Source organism: Verruconis gallopava (genome assembly GCF_000836295.1).
Source record: "Verruconis gallopava strain CBS 43764 unplaced genomic scaffold supercont1.3, whole genome shotgun sequence".
NCBI classification, from domain to species: domain Eukaryota; kingdom Fungi; phylum Ascomycota; class Dothideomycetes; order Venturiales; family Sympoventuriaceae; genus Verruconis; species Verruconis gallopava.
The window spans coordinates 1,185,703-1,197,923 of record NW_015622139.1 but is presented as its reverse complement, the minus strand read 5'-3'; the positions used below and the strand labels follow the sequence as shown (position 1 = coordinate 1,197,923).

At 53.9% G+C, this 12,221-nt stretch overlaps 3 protein-coding genes across 3 annotated transcripts; all 3 read left to right on the top strand.

The window, feature by feature from the left end:
- Positions 1 to 1,007: 1,007 nt before the first annotated feature.
- Positions 1,008 to 1,885, top strand: PV09_01390 (uncharacterized protein). Its single transcript, XM_016354269.1, has one exon. It carries the CDS (start codon positions 1,174 to 1,176, stop codon positions 1,645 to 1,647), a length of 474 nt encoding a protein of 157 aa, XP_016218364.1. The 5' UTR covers positions 1,008 to 1,173; the 3' UTR covers positions 1,648 to 1,885.
- Positions 1,886 to 4,091: 2,206 nt separating this feature from the next.
- PV09_01389 (uncharacterized protein) lies at positions 4,092 to 8,511 on the top strand. Its single transcript, XM_016354268.1, has 3 exons — positions 4,092 to 5,318; positions 5,372 to 5,874; positions 5,929 to 8,511. The coding sequence occupies exons 2-3, from the start codon at positions 5,423 to 5,425 to the stop codon at positions 6,827 to 6,829; spliced, it is 1,353 nt and encodes a 450-aa protein (XP_016218363.1). The 5' UTR covers positions 4,092 to 5,318; positions 5,372 to 5,422; the 3' UTR covers positions 6,830 to 8,511.
- Positions 8,512 to 9,690: 1,179 nt separating this feature from the next.
- Positions 9,691 to 11,594, top strand: PV09_01388 (uncharacterized protein). Its single transcript, XM_016354267.1, has one exon. The coding sequence runs from the start codon at positions 10,316 to 10,318 to the stop codon at positions 11,096 to 11,098; it is 783 nt and encodes a 260-aa protein (XP_016218362.1). The 5' UTR covers positions 9,691 to 10,315; the 3' UTR covers positions 11,099 to 11,594.
- The last annotated feature ends 627 nt before the right edge of the window (positions 11,595 to 12,221 follow it).

The following is a 12,221-nucleotide window of genomic DNA, read 5'->3' as shown; positions in this document are numbered from 1 at the left end:
CTGGATGAGTAGGAGAGGCTTACCACGTGCTGTCCGAGTGATCGACTGCAAATTAGAAGCTCACTTGCCCGAGGCTCAAACCAGTTGCTTGCCGGGAAAGTGCAGTGAGAAGAGAAGCGGAGGGAAATCGCTTGGTCGGTCCTCGTTGAATACGTCGCGGAGCAGAGATAAAGAGGGATCGTTGCGGCAAGCGCGACAACAAGGATCTTTTCGATCCCACGAAGCGGTTTGAGCGAGCTCTGCGTCTTCTCCAGCAGCCCGCACGTGCAGCCTGTGTAACTGGGCCTAATGCACACGTCCTGAATGCAAGCCAACAGGGTGTGTTGGTTACGCCTGGACCATTTGAGCGAACAGGAGGGAACCAAGAAAGAGATTGACGCTGATCACGGATTGCAGTGGCAAAGCTGCAACGAAGCGAGATGCCGCGAATGCACGGAAAGGAATGAAAAGATGAACACGGTTGTGCTGTCAAGCTCGAACAGCACGAAGGGCAGGCTCTGGCACACGCTGCTGGCGCTGTTGCCTTGCGCCGTGTAAGGATTAGATCATCATCAAGAGCATGGTGGCCGGCTGCCTTGGATGGTTTGTACGAGGTGGCAGCGAACGCGGCCGGGGACGTCAGCTATGACAGCATCATCAGCCAGCGACCGCATCATACCCAACGCCGTCATCGTCATCGTCATGATCTTGCTTCTGTGTTTTCGCCACTGAAGAAGAAAGGAAGAGGGAAAAAAGCCAGGGGACGCGTTGGTTGGCCGGACGGAGTGGTGCGAATGACTCTTGTGCAGCTCCCCTTCTGCTCCGCCGTGACCGACTTACCACTAGAACGGACTGGACCCCGCAAGCGAAGGGCGGGAGAGCAGGATGGCTGCATCCTTCTCGGTCGGATGCGGTGGGCTCACTTTTCCATTCCCACCGCACGCAAGGTTTTCGATATTATTTTCCCTCTTCGCGCCGTGGGAACTATTTTAGTTTACAGCACAGCAGCGTAGGTGGGTTGCAAGGGCCCAGAACACACCCTCGTTGAAATCTCCCGAGGACGGCAAAAAGCGGTCGCCGAAGCAGGCCGGAACGACGCCTGAGAAAGGAAGGGCGAAATGATGCAAGGACGGAGGGACGGAGCGCGCGTCTAGCACTTCTGCATCGGCCTTGGCCAGCCGTTCGCAGGAACGCATGTCCTCTCTCTTTCGTCTTTTTGCAAGCCCAACAGCATCCCCAGTTCCTCAGCTCATTTTGTGGAGGCCATGCTTTTCGGTCCTACCGCTATCGCCGACGCCGCCGCCGCAGCAGCAGCAGCTGCTGCTACGGCTGCTGTTACTGATGCTGACGCTGCCCGACTCTAGCCATGCTATGCACGACGGTGCGATGCAAGGCAGATCTCAACCGAACGCGAGCCCTGCGTCCGAGCCTTTCCGCTCGTCTGCAAACCCTCTTTTTAGCTTCTCTCTCTCTTCCCAATTCTCCACTTGCCTCTTCTTTACCCTTAACTCCTTCCCTTCTCCGCGTCTGCGTTCCGTAGTGGGGTTGGGGGGAGGGAGCTCGAGGGTACCGGCACAGAGGGGACATGCGCGGCAAAACTCAAAAAAAATCAATAGAAAACAAAAAGTGTCATATGCACCAAAAAAAAGAAGAAAAGTTTGGTGTTAACTGGAGGCGAAGTGTGGGCTCGGTGCCTCTTTCGCGTTGCGTGTGTCAGTAATAAGATACCGCACAGGTTTCGTCCTCACGTCTCCCTCAACGCATGCAAACAGCAACAGCAAACCCGTGACACGCAGCAAGAATATAAAACGGCTTTTCGTAAGATATGTGGGGAAATCCAACAGCTGGGAAATCCAAAACTGTGGTTGCTCCGGACGGTTGCTCGGCAAGAAAGCAAACTGACCCACGGCTCAAAGTAATTTTTTGTCTATAAAGTTATTTTTTTTTTTGTTTAATCGCTGTTAAGGCTCATGCTTTTTTTACTGCGTTCTGCGTTTCACGGAAACAAGGCTTTTGACTCTCCGTGTAACGCAGCATCGATCCTTCGTAACCTCCGGTTCAACAACTCTTTGGTTCTGGCCCCCTTCCCCACGTCTCCTCTCTCCGTTCCTCTCCCTCTTCCGGCCGAGTGCTGACGAACGAGCAAGCGACAATTCGCTCTCCTTCGCCAGCAGGCGGCCCACAGTGAGTGCCCAGTCACGGTTTCAGCCGGCCGCTGCACTACGAATGTACGAGATGGATGTTGCTCCGCTTCCGTCCATCGGCCGTCTGCTCTCGTGAGGGTTGAAAGGCGGGCTCCGGCGGGATGTACGGTACAGACTGGACGTCGCCTAAGTTCTTTTTTGGAATTGCGCACGCGGCAAAGCAAAAATACGAGGTTGAAAACGGGAAGGGGCTCAGGAGCAGGCCTTGCGCTTTCCTCCCCCTCGAGGACCCAACATGGAAATGCAGAGCAGAAAAGACTCGTCAATGCCAAATTGTTATTTCTTTTTCCCCTTCTCCTTGTGAGTGAGCGGAGAGGCAGACTTTTGCCATGCCATCCGCCCAGCCGTTGGGCGTCCGCAGCAATTTCTGCGCCTGCAAGCGAAAGAGTAGTAGTAGCAATAGTTTCACAGTCAAAGGCGCACAAGCGTGGTCAGTTTATGGCTCAGGCAGGGGCGTTTAGAGGGCCTCATTATTTCAACACGAGCGAAATGGGACTAACCTACTGCACCTATTACGACGACGAGGACGGGGCTCCTGTTCTGAGCAGAGCTGAATGGCAACAACGAAGAGCTCCGTGCTTGATCCTTTTTGGTTTGCTGCTTTTGTTATGATTGACAGAAGCCTTCGGCCTTGCGACCGGGACCGTCGCGTGGCGGCTGCGTGTGTGTGGCGGCCGCCAGGCTTTTATTGGTAGACATGTGGGCAGAGCGGCTTCTCCATTGCGAACACAGCCGTGGCCGCGTTTGATCTGACGCTTTCGTTGAGAGCGGATTATTGGTGGGCAGTCGAGTCAACGGGGCATTGCCAATTTTGCTGCTCATGTGTTCTCCCATGGGCAGCCTTTGTGAGGGGGCTCTGCAAAATGGCTGCTCGACATACTTTCGCTCCGCTCGACCGGCATGCCAGAGCTTGCATTTGATGGTTGACTGGATGGCAACAAAGCACGCGGCTTTGCCACGGTGGACTTCCTGTCGTTGTCCGACAGATGGGATAAGGTCTGACGTACGCTGGACAGAGGCTTTTGTCCGGCTGACAAAATACACGGCTACTGACCAGCGTGAACAATGAGCGCTACTGTGAGCTGTGTGTAATGGCACCCACCAACGGCGAGGAGGACGGGGAACGCAGAACATGGAAAAGGCGTGATTGGTGGGCAGATGAGAAGCGGAAGGGGTGGGCGTAGCCCTCTTGTCATCGTGAACGGTTTTTTGCGCAGTGCCTAGAAGAGATTTTTTTTTACCGCACCCCTGTCGTGGACCGCCCTCGCGCCGGAACCAAACGTACGGCCAGGCCAAAGCCGAACAATGGCCTATGCCCAAGCCCAAACCCAAGCCTCAAAGCGGAGAGCACAGGCCCACGGTTGGGAAGAAGAGAAAGAATGGGAAAAGGAAGGCAAGCTGCCGGACGAGCCAGGACTAGTGGACGCTAGGCGTGGACGAGCGTTCGGTCATGTGCAGGTTCAACTCTCCTTCAGGTGCCCTATTGACTTAGTTACAGGCGTGGAATGCGGCAGTGCGGACAGTCGTGTACAGCACCGTACATGTACGGGACAGTACTGTGCGCAGAGGAGCAGAGGAGGAGGTGATGGTGGTGGTGGTTGCGGTGGTGCTGTTGGGCAGTAACTTAACTTTAGCCGCCGTCATGGTGGCAGGTAGTAGCACGCCCACTCTGGCTCCACCCACTTCTCTGCTGTTTTTTTTCCCTTTTTGGGTGCCGCAGCATTTAGAACGAGCCCACGGAACCCTTCTGATGCACACGCAGACACACATCAGACGTACCTCCGTCCTCTTGCACACGGACGCACACGCCCGCAGGCACAGACGGGCAGACACACACACCCTACTCGCGGACACTCACGGACACACTCGCACACACACCCGCACCGCATCCGCCCGTCTACCCACCTACCCACCCGCGCACACTCCAAGTCGCTGACCTCTCACCTCATCATTATTCACGTTCCCAGTGATTACGCGCACTCCCACACTCTGCCACGCTCGTCCGCACCTTCCCCTTCCCCCTGTTCTGCCTTCACTTGTCTGAACCCACCCCCGTCCTTCCTTCCTCGTCTTTCTTCCCTACTCTTTCCCACTCCAACTCTCCTCTCCTCTCCGTCACCCTCTAAACCCACCGTTTCTCTCCCCTCTCGTCGCAGGCAGCGCTCTTAATTGAGCGACTCATCTCCACTCGCAGCGCCTTCATCTTCAGCGTCCTCTTTTTTCCACAGCGCTGGTTGTCGGCACCGGTCGGTTGATTCGTCCGTCGTTGCGTGTGTGTGTGCGTGTGCGTGCGTGTGTGTGGCCTTCGCAGACTTGATCCGCTTTCTTGGTCAGTCAGCTTCACCTCCCAAAAAAAACCCACCGAAACAGGCCTACCACTTTCATCGCCACCTCGCGATTCTGTCATCAGCCAACCGCCTCGCTTCCGCACCTCGGGTCGGTTCATACTTTCGCTGCAGCCTACGGCACCGAGACTGTGTCTTGCGTGTTCGGACCGCGTGTGCGTGTGTGCGTCTTGACTTTTGGTCCACCCTAAAAGGCAGACTAAACCGTCCACACGCACACACTCAGCTCATCCCCTTCCGGCTGTTTTTCCCACACCCAAAACCTGCTTCTCTCATCAAACCACTTCTCGACGTCCAGATCCTGCTCCTTGCACAGTCTCGCGGCATCGAGCTGCACTGTCTACTTCGGCCTACGCGTCAATCTCCAATTCCCGGATCACGGTCGCCTTTGTCCGGTGCAACGACCTATTAACTTAGCATCGTTGCCGTCGACCTCGACCACCTCCACGGCAAACGTCCTTCATCCCAATCCTCACACGAGGAATACGTGTTTTTGTGGCGCCCGTCGTCATACACACGACCTGCTCACGCGCTGCCGTTTCTCTGACGCGGTGCTTCCAACTCTTGTCGTGGAGTAGCTTTTCTCTCTCCAGTCAACGCCAGCCCTGGGACACGTCGCCTCGTCCGCGCGGTCGCACCCAGCTACGTTCTAGCACTTGCCCTTTTCACCCGCTTTTAACGTCATTACGCCCAATCTCGTACCCCGGATGACAACGACCTGCTAAGTGCTTTGACTTCGTCCGTCAAAGGGCTTTCGCTCTCCATCCCACGGTTGGAGGTGAAGGGAACGGTACTTGACAACGCGACCTTGATCCTTGCCACCGTAACTAACGTCACACCCAGGGCTTTCAAAGCCGTTTCTTTCGCTTCTAACGACTGCGACACTACTCAGTCATGCCGTCCTTCTACAACAACCGGCACATGCCGCTCACACCACCGGAGTACAGCACAGGCTTCCATAGCAGCCACTGTTCAGGCATGCCGTACCAGCCTCACGGTTACGGTGCGCAGCAGTTTGGACGCCAGGATGAGATGATGTACGACTATGCCGGCCGCTATGTACGTGCCAGTGCCGCAGTTCATCCGCAACAGGGCTATGCGTCGTCGGTAGGTGTGCAGTCTATCGGTCGGTACAACGACGGCATGGGTGTCACTCTCCCGCCAGTTCGCTCTCTGGACCAGTCTGTGCCCATTGACGTTTACCAGCAGCCTCCGCCATACCGGTATCACGAGCAGCGGTCACAGCAGAAACAGAAGGATGAAAAGCCTGTTGGCGGCGTCTCCGCTAAGCTGGACTATGACATGGAAGAGATGACGGATTTCGTCACGGAAAAAGCTCAACAATTGTATGCTTACTTGATGGTCTCTCTACACGTTGCAAATGTTGACATTATCACCAGGGTTCAGTCGAGCAGACCCAGTCATACCGCCTTTCGTGCGTGGGTCAACAGTGTGCTGTGCGCCACTCGTCTCCCATCAGCAACCATTGTGCTTAGCTTGCATTATCTTTCCGGTCACATGGCTCGCCTCGCTGCAACGTCGCAGCCAAACCATTCTGAGAACTTCATTTATCGCCTTCTGACTGTTGCGCTGATCATGGGCAGCAAGTTCCTCGATGACAATACCTTCATCAATCGTTCCTGGGCGGATGTCAGTGGCATAGACATCCGAACGTTGAATCAGATGGAGCGAGAGTGGCTGGCCGAGTTGGATTGGAAGCTCCACATCGACCCAGCCGAGCACAATGGTTTCAACGCTTGGATGCAGCACTGGAAGGACTACGAGAAGACCAGACTGGATCGTGGCGCTCAGTCTCTCAAACTCAGTCCCATTGATACCAACGTCCAGCACCACTCCCCGGCGCACAAGCCCTTCTCACCCCCGTCAGCCATCATGGGTTACACTCCTATGTCTGGTATGGAGTACAATGCTCGGCCGTTCCCCACCAACCACCACACACCTGTCTACACACCGTTTGACCCATGGCTAATCAGGCGGTCTGCGCACGACAGCTCGCCAAGTTCCGCACCACACACGGGACCGACTACGCCGGAGTACTACGGTGGTCCTGGCACTTGGGCACCGATTGACGGCTCTGCGTACTCATACTCTAGAAGAGGATATCAGATTAATTCCATGCCGCAGCCTCTGAATGCCCCCTATACTCCGTTCACTCCAACATACAACCAGCAAAACCCTTGGACTGGACACAGCATTCACTGCAACTGTGGTCATTGCTCACGTCAACAGGTTCCGTATTGGGTTGGCCCTCACTACTGCCAGCAGTCCGTGATGGCCTAGACGTTCTTCTCATTTGCGTGGACATCCGCTTCCTCCACAATGCCCATGGCTTGGTTCTGACCTTTTTTTCTCTTCTGCGCCTACTCGCCAGTGTTTCGTTTGCTCCAATACCTAAAAGTTTATCTGGGGAGAAAAGTGGTTTCGCCACCTATCCAAACACTTCTAATACTTCAAAGTCTATACTTCGCGACCATTGTTCGGCAAAACATCGCGGCACATACCACACGAGGCGGGCCATTAGAAATTTTTCACGGCTGTTTTATTTTTTTTCACTTCGAACGACCCCTGCATTTGTTCAATTCACCGGATAGACCACTTTTTCAATTTTCAAACATCAAAGGGATCAGCGGGTTTAACGGGCGTTTGGGCTCGGGTTTGAATTTCGCTCTCGTCACATTCGACTTTTACGACTCCTTTCCGGGAAGAAGTCTCTGCACCGCATGCCTTGCGTGGCGTGGACTTCGAGATTCTCCGCACGGTGCTCTTGGGTCATGGCCGCAATTTGGGTATCTGCCGAGCCGCTCGTGGCTGCATTGCGCGTTTTTTTTTTCGTGCAGAAACTCGGCTCCCTCTCGGCTATTGGTTGATGCCGCGCAGACGTTCGGCCCACCACACGTTCATACTCAACACTCGCACCCATGCGACGCATCGAAGTCGGAAAATCGGCGCTCACACTTGCCAAGATGTCGAACCAACATCCCATTGATGCTTCTTGGCATCTCTTTCTCCGACGACGAAATAACAAACATCTTCGGGTTCTTTACGGTCACGCTTTTTCTGCATTTAGATGGGATGCATTCACGGGAATTTGCTCTTTTTTTATCTTTCTTATCTGCGTGGAAATTATTTTCGCTCTTGTCGCCTTCTATATCTTCTTCGAGATATCACGATTCGATCCGAAGAAAGTGCGGCAGAAGGATACACCAGATCTTCGAGATCCAGTTCTTACGATGTCTTAACGGGTTACTTACGGGAAAAAAACTTCGTCTTCTATGTAATTGGGTTGAGGCCTAACAAACCTAAGATAAGAGCACTAGTCTCAAGTGTTTTCTTGGTCATGGGGTTTGGTAGCCGGACCATTCCTTTCGCTTTTCATCGGGCTGAGAATACTTTATACCCCTTTGCAGAAGAAATCAAAACGGGAGACAGGAGGGGAGTTTTAAAAAAGATGCTATATCAAAACACATTTTCTTTTTCGCACCAGTATTCCCCCTCGCACAGCATTTTTTTTTGTATCCAGCGAGCGAGTTGCACGGCATTCGACTTCCTCCCGTCTGCTCCTTAATTCAACATTTTTCATTTTCCGGAAAAGTATGATCATGTCCCCAGTCTTTTTCTTCCCAACTATAAGGAGGAACCCTTTCATGTTCGCCCTAACTTCGTTCCGCTATTTCCGTTCTCGCACGCGCAGCATGCGCTTTACCGGACCCGAATCCCGGGCCCGAGATGTACCAGTAAATCTTACTTTCTCCTCTATTGTTTTTCTCATGAAGCGTTCAAATAACATCAGACTGGGAAGTTCCGGAGAGAAGTTTGGGGTAGTAGCAGCAGCGGCAGCCGCATCACTTTTGACATGCTCTCTCGAGTCGAACCGAAGACAGATCAGGATTACTTCACGAACCCTGTGACTCTTCATGAGCGATCACACAAAATAAAAACAAACACTCAAGATGAATGATGCCACCTGCGTGGTGAACTTGCTCTCGATGTGTCTTTGGATTTCGTTGAACTTTCTCTTTTCCTCTCTAGGTCCAATTGAACTGTTTTCGTGATTCGCCGTTCCAAGGAACGAGAAAAAGCACGAACGAGCATCTCTCGTTCACGACACACCTTCTTTTTAAGATGATTCTGCCTTCCTGCGAAAGTCTAGAGATCGAACCCCCGCCTCATTGAGTCAAAAACTTTCCGATTTTGCATGAGCTTTGTCGGGACTATCACGACCGCTCGCAACTGCCAGTGTGATTTTTCTCTCATCTAGCCTTTGATGCTGCTGCTTGAGAAAAATTTCGCAGCAAGAGCACAGCGTTGGCAGCATCGTGATGCAAAAGCTCAAGCACTGCTGTGATCTGCTACCCTCTGAAATGAGATAGCTTCTCACGATGATAAAGCAGGACCTCACGTGGTTTGCAACGGAGGAAAGTACCCAAGTCTTGGGGGCCTTTGTTGGGACCGTATCTTATACTCTCTTTCTCTGTGCAATGTAATCGTGACACGGTTATGAGCTGCTGAGAGGCGACACCTTACCGTTCATGACTCTCATGCTACATGCTAAGCGACAAGATTCAGAACGGCCGCGTATTGCCAACAAACGAACGACCAGGCCTGATTGTTACTACTCTGAGCTCTCTGCCCAGCTTCCACTTCCACTGGAACAGAGTTTGCAAGGAACAAAGCGCCGAAGCCTGGCTCTGGGGCTACCTTTATAGAGACAAAACAGGCCGAGTTCCCCGTCTCCCTCACGGCATATCTGCAGGCGTGGGAACTTTGTTGTACGTACGACGGTATGACAAGACACGGGACCACAGAGGGAAGAGATGATCGAGGTTGCAGAGGAGGTTGCAGGCGCCCAAAACAGAGCGCCTACAGCCCGCGGCCACAGCCAATCACACGACGAACAGCGCTGTGCGGCCTGCTGAACCCAGGAAAGAATAAAAGCTGTGGGACGCTAAAAATATCTCAGCCGCCAAAACATCGCCAGCAAGACAAGTCGACTGTGGAATAGATCATCGTCCAACTACCATCTCTGGCAAATATGTCTACTCAAACGCCCAGCTGTCTGGCGGCACGGGCACATCAGGCCATTTTCTAGTTCTAACCGTCCTTGCTAAACCCCTCCCTCGCCGCACAGGAGCAGCTGACGCCAGGACGTCCGTACTGCACCATCCTCCTTGTCCATCTGGAGAGCCGTCACGCTGCACAAGCGGCTGATCATATGCTGTGGCATGAAACCCGCCAGTTAGCTGGAATGGTCCTTGCAGATGAAATCGTACGACTGCCGGGTTATTCTTGGTGTCGTGTGCTCCTCTTTTGGCCGTATTTCTGCCGCTAGCATGTGCATGGGTGGCATCAGAAGCCTTCTTGTGTGGCAGCGTCCTTTGCCTTGAGGCTCCTCGATGCAGCTCGGCCAGCGGTTGAAAGACGTCTGCAGCCGCTCGCAACTGGGGCACCCTGTAACGTAGAGATATCTTCCCCTAACATCTTGTTTCTCTTACATAGTACTTGTACCGCACTCCTTCCTACTTCGTCGCTGCGGCCTGGACGTAGACCTTTGAACCATTTTCACATACCGTTTTGCTAGCGCTGCGTCCCACAGAGCTGGCTCGAAGGATTTCAAGACGCAGAACCTGACACATTTGACAGCTTATTTATAATATTTAATTGATCCTCCGTGAGGCTTGGTGCGATTCTGTTTCTCACTCCAGCTTCGTCGACGACCTGTCGTTCACGCAAACCTTTTGGAGCACGACCACATCTAAAACAAGCACGATGGCCTCGACTATGGCCGCCTCCTTGATCAAACCTGGCTATGCGACCAGACTGGCCAATGAACCCAACGGCCACCGTCGCCCGGCCGCACCGATGGACACAGTGGGACCGTTGCCAGCGATCAAGCTGGCGATTCCCAAGACCCCCTTCACGGCACCGAAGAACGGATTGCCAGTCAATCCCAGTCCTCACACGGGCATCGTCGATCCCGCCATCCAGTTCCCTGCGGGCGGGAGAAACTCGCCTCCCCTGTTCAACAGAAGGCGCAGTCCGGCGATGAATCAAGCTGAATTTCTATCCCCACTTGACGCTTCGTCCTTTTCTTCTCAGCTGCCCGTGGGCTTTGCACAGGACAAAGCCACACAGACGGACGCACCGGATCTCTCTCGATCGCCGTCGCAGGCTTCGATTCGTGGCTGTCAGTACTGCCGCGGGTGCCAGCGCCGGTTGGGCCACGCCCGTTCGAACAGCCACTCGTCGAGCACGTCCTCTGTCGCCTCCGCCTCTCCGGAAACCGGCAGCCCGGAGATGGGAAACGAGCCGAGGAGGTCCTCTTCGTCGTTTGGGCGCAAGTTCAAGTTCAATCTCTTGCAGCGATCTAGCTCGATGCCCGCCCGCAATCCAAACAGGGGGCCGGCTGCGCGCGACGACGATGGCGACGGCGGCGGCAGCGGCGTTGACAACGAAGCCAGAACCGCGCGGAAGAAGTCGGTGTCGAAAGCGAAGCCTGTCAAGCGGATTGCTTTCGAACTGGTTGACGCGGAGGACCACTGGGCAGAATAACGCGCGTCAATCACGGTTGAACAAGGGGTTGGCGGTTTCTTTGTTTTGCTTTTACTGCACCTATTCCCCCAAGACAGACTCTCTTTTTTTTTCTTCTCTTTCTTTCATGTTCTTCTCCTTGTTCAGCGTTCACGTTTAGACGACGATCTTTTCTCACGTCATGCCAAAGGCGACGGCACTGGCCTTCACGGCAAACGCGTGGCTCGGGGGCGGGGCCATTCACCGTCATTGCTTGACGGTCGCGCGCATGTGCGAATCGCAGGAAACGAACTCGGGCGGAAGCTTTTGGTTGGCGCACGTTGGTCTTTTCTTTCTACACGGGCGTTCACGGAAGGGGGGACGGTGGTTCTCTGCTTAGGCCAGCTGCAGCAAGACGGTATTCAGACTGTATCTAGACACGGCACAGCACCCAGTTTTCGTCACTGCTCAAAACGAAAGCAAGTTAGTTCCCAGCTAGCAAATCTGAGGGCGAGAAGCGCGAAGATCACACAAAGAGATGAAGTTTTTAATTTTTTTTTTTTCAATTTTTCTTTTTAATCTCCATTCTATGCCCAAGCGAACAGATGCACAGTCGCCTTGCCCTGGCGCTGCGCTCGTGTTTCTCGGCGTGAAACTATCGAAGTTTGGTGGCAAAACGGCCAGTAGTAGTACCCTAGGGCTTTGTGACCAGTTCATCAAACCATTTCGGTGCAGCGCGCGTGTCGATCGGTCTGTGGATGAGCGGGCCAGGCCATGTGGCGCTGGCACAGCATCTGATAAGTTAAGCAGCAAACAATTGCGTGTACGAGATTGATCGATACATCTTGGGACAGGCGAGGGCCTCTTGTGACGACGGAGAGAGCGCACGCCTGCACTGCGGCACACTTCTTCTCTCCCCCCTCCCCAACCTCAAACGAAAAAAAAAAACAAAAAAATATTAGGCCAGCTGCGCGCAACCCGTGCTGCGGGCTGGTCGAAACGGGGCGCGTGTGCGAGGAAAGACGTGGCAGCAATCTACAGACGAAACAGGTCGACGACAGAACGCAAAGGAGCGGTCGCGAAACCGTCGCGCTCTGGGAGAACACAACGCAGCGGCTGCGAGGGCGGGAGTTGGGAGGCTCAAAGGCTCAGCTTGTTCCGCTTG

Bases quoted from the DNA above. Each gene is read 5' to 3' on its own strand.
- PV09_01390 (XM_016354269.1), top strand. From the start codon at position 1,174: ATGTCCTCTCTCTTTCGTCTTTTTGCAAGCCCAACAGCATCCCCAGTT.
- PV09_01388 (XM_016354267.1), top strand. From the start codon at position 10,316: ATGGCCTCGACTATGGCCGCCTCCTTGATCAAACCTGGCTATGCGACC.
- PV09_01389 (XM_016354268.1), top strand. From the start codon at position 5,423: ATGCCGTCCTTCTACAACAACCGGCACATGCCGCTCACACCACCGGAG. The intron at 5,875-5,928 runs GTATGCTTACTT...CATTATCACCAG, and splicing joins ACGGAAAAAGCTCAACAATT to GGTTCAGTCGAGCAGACCCA.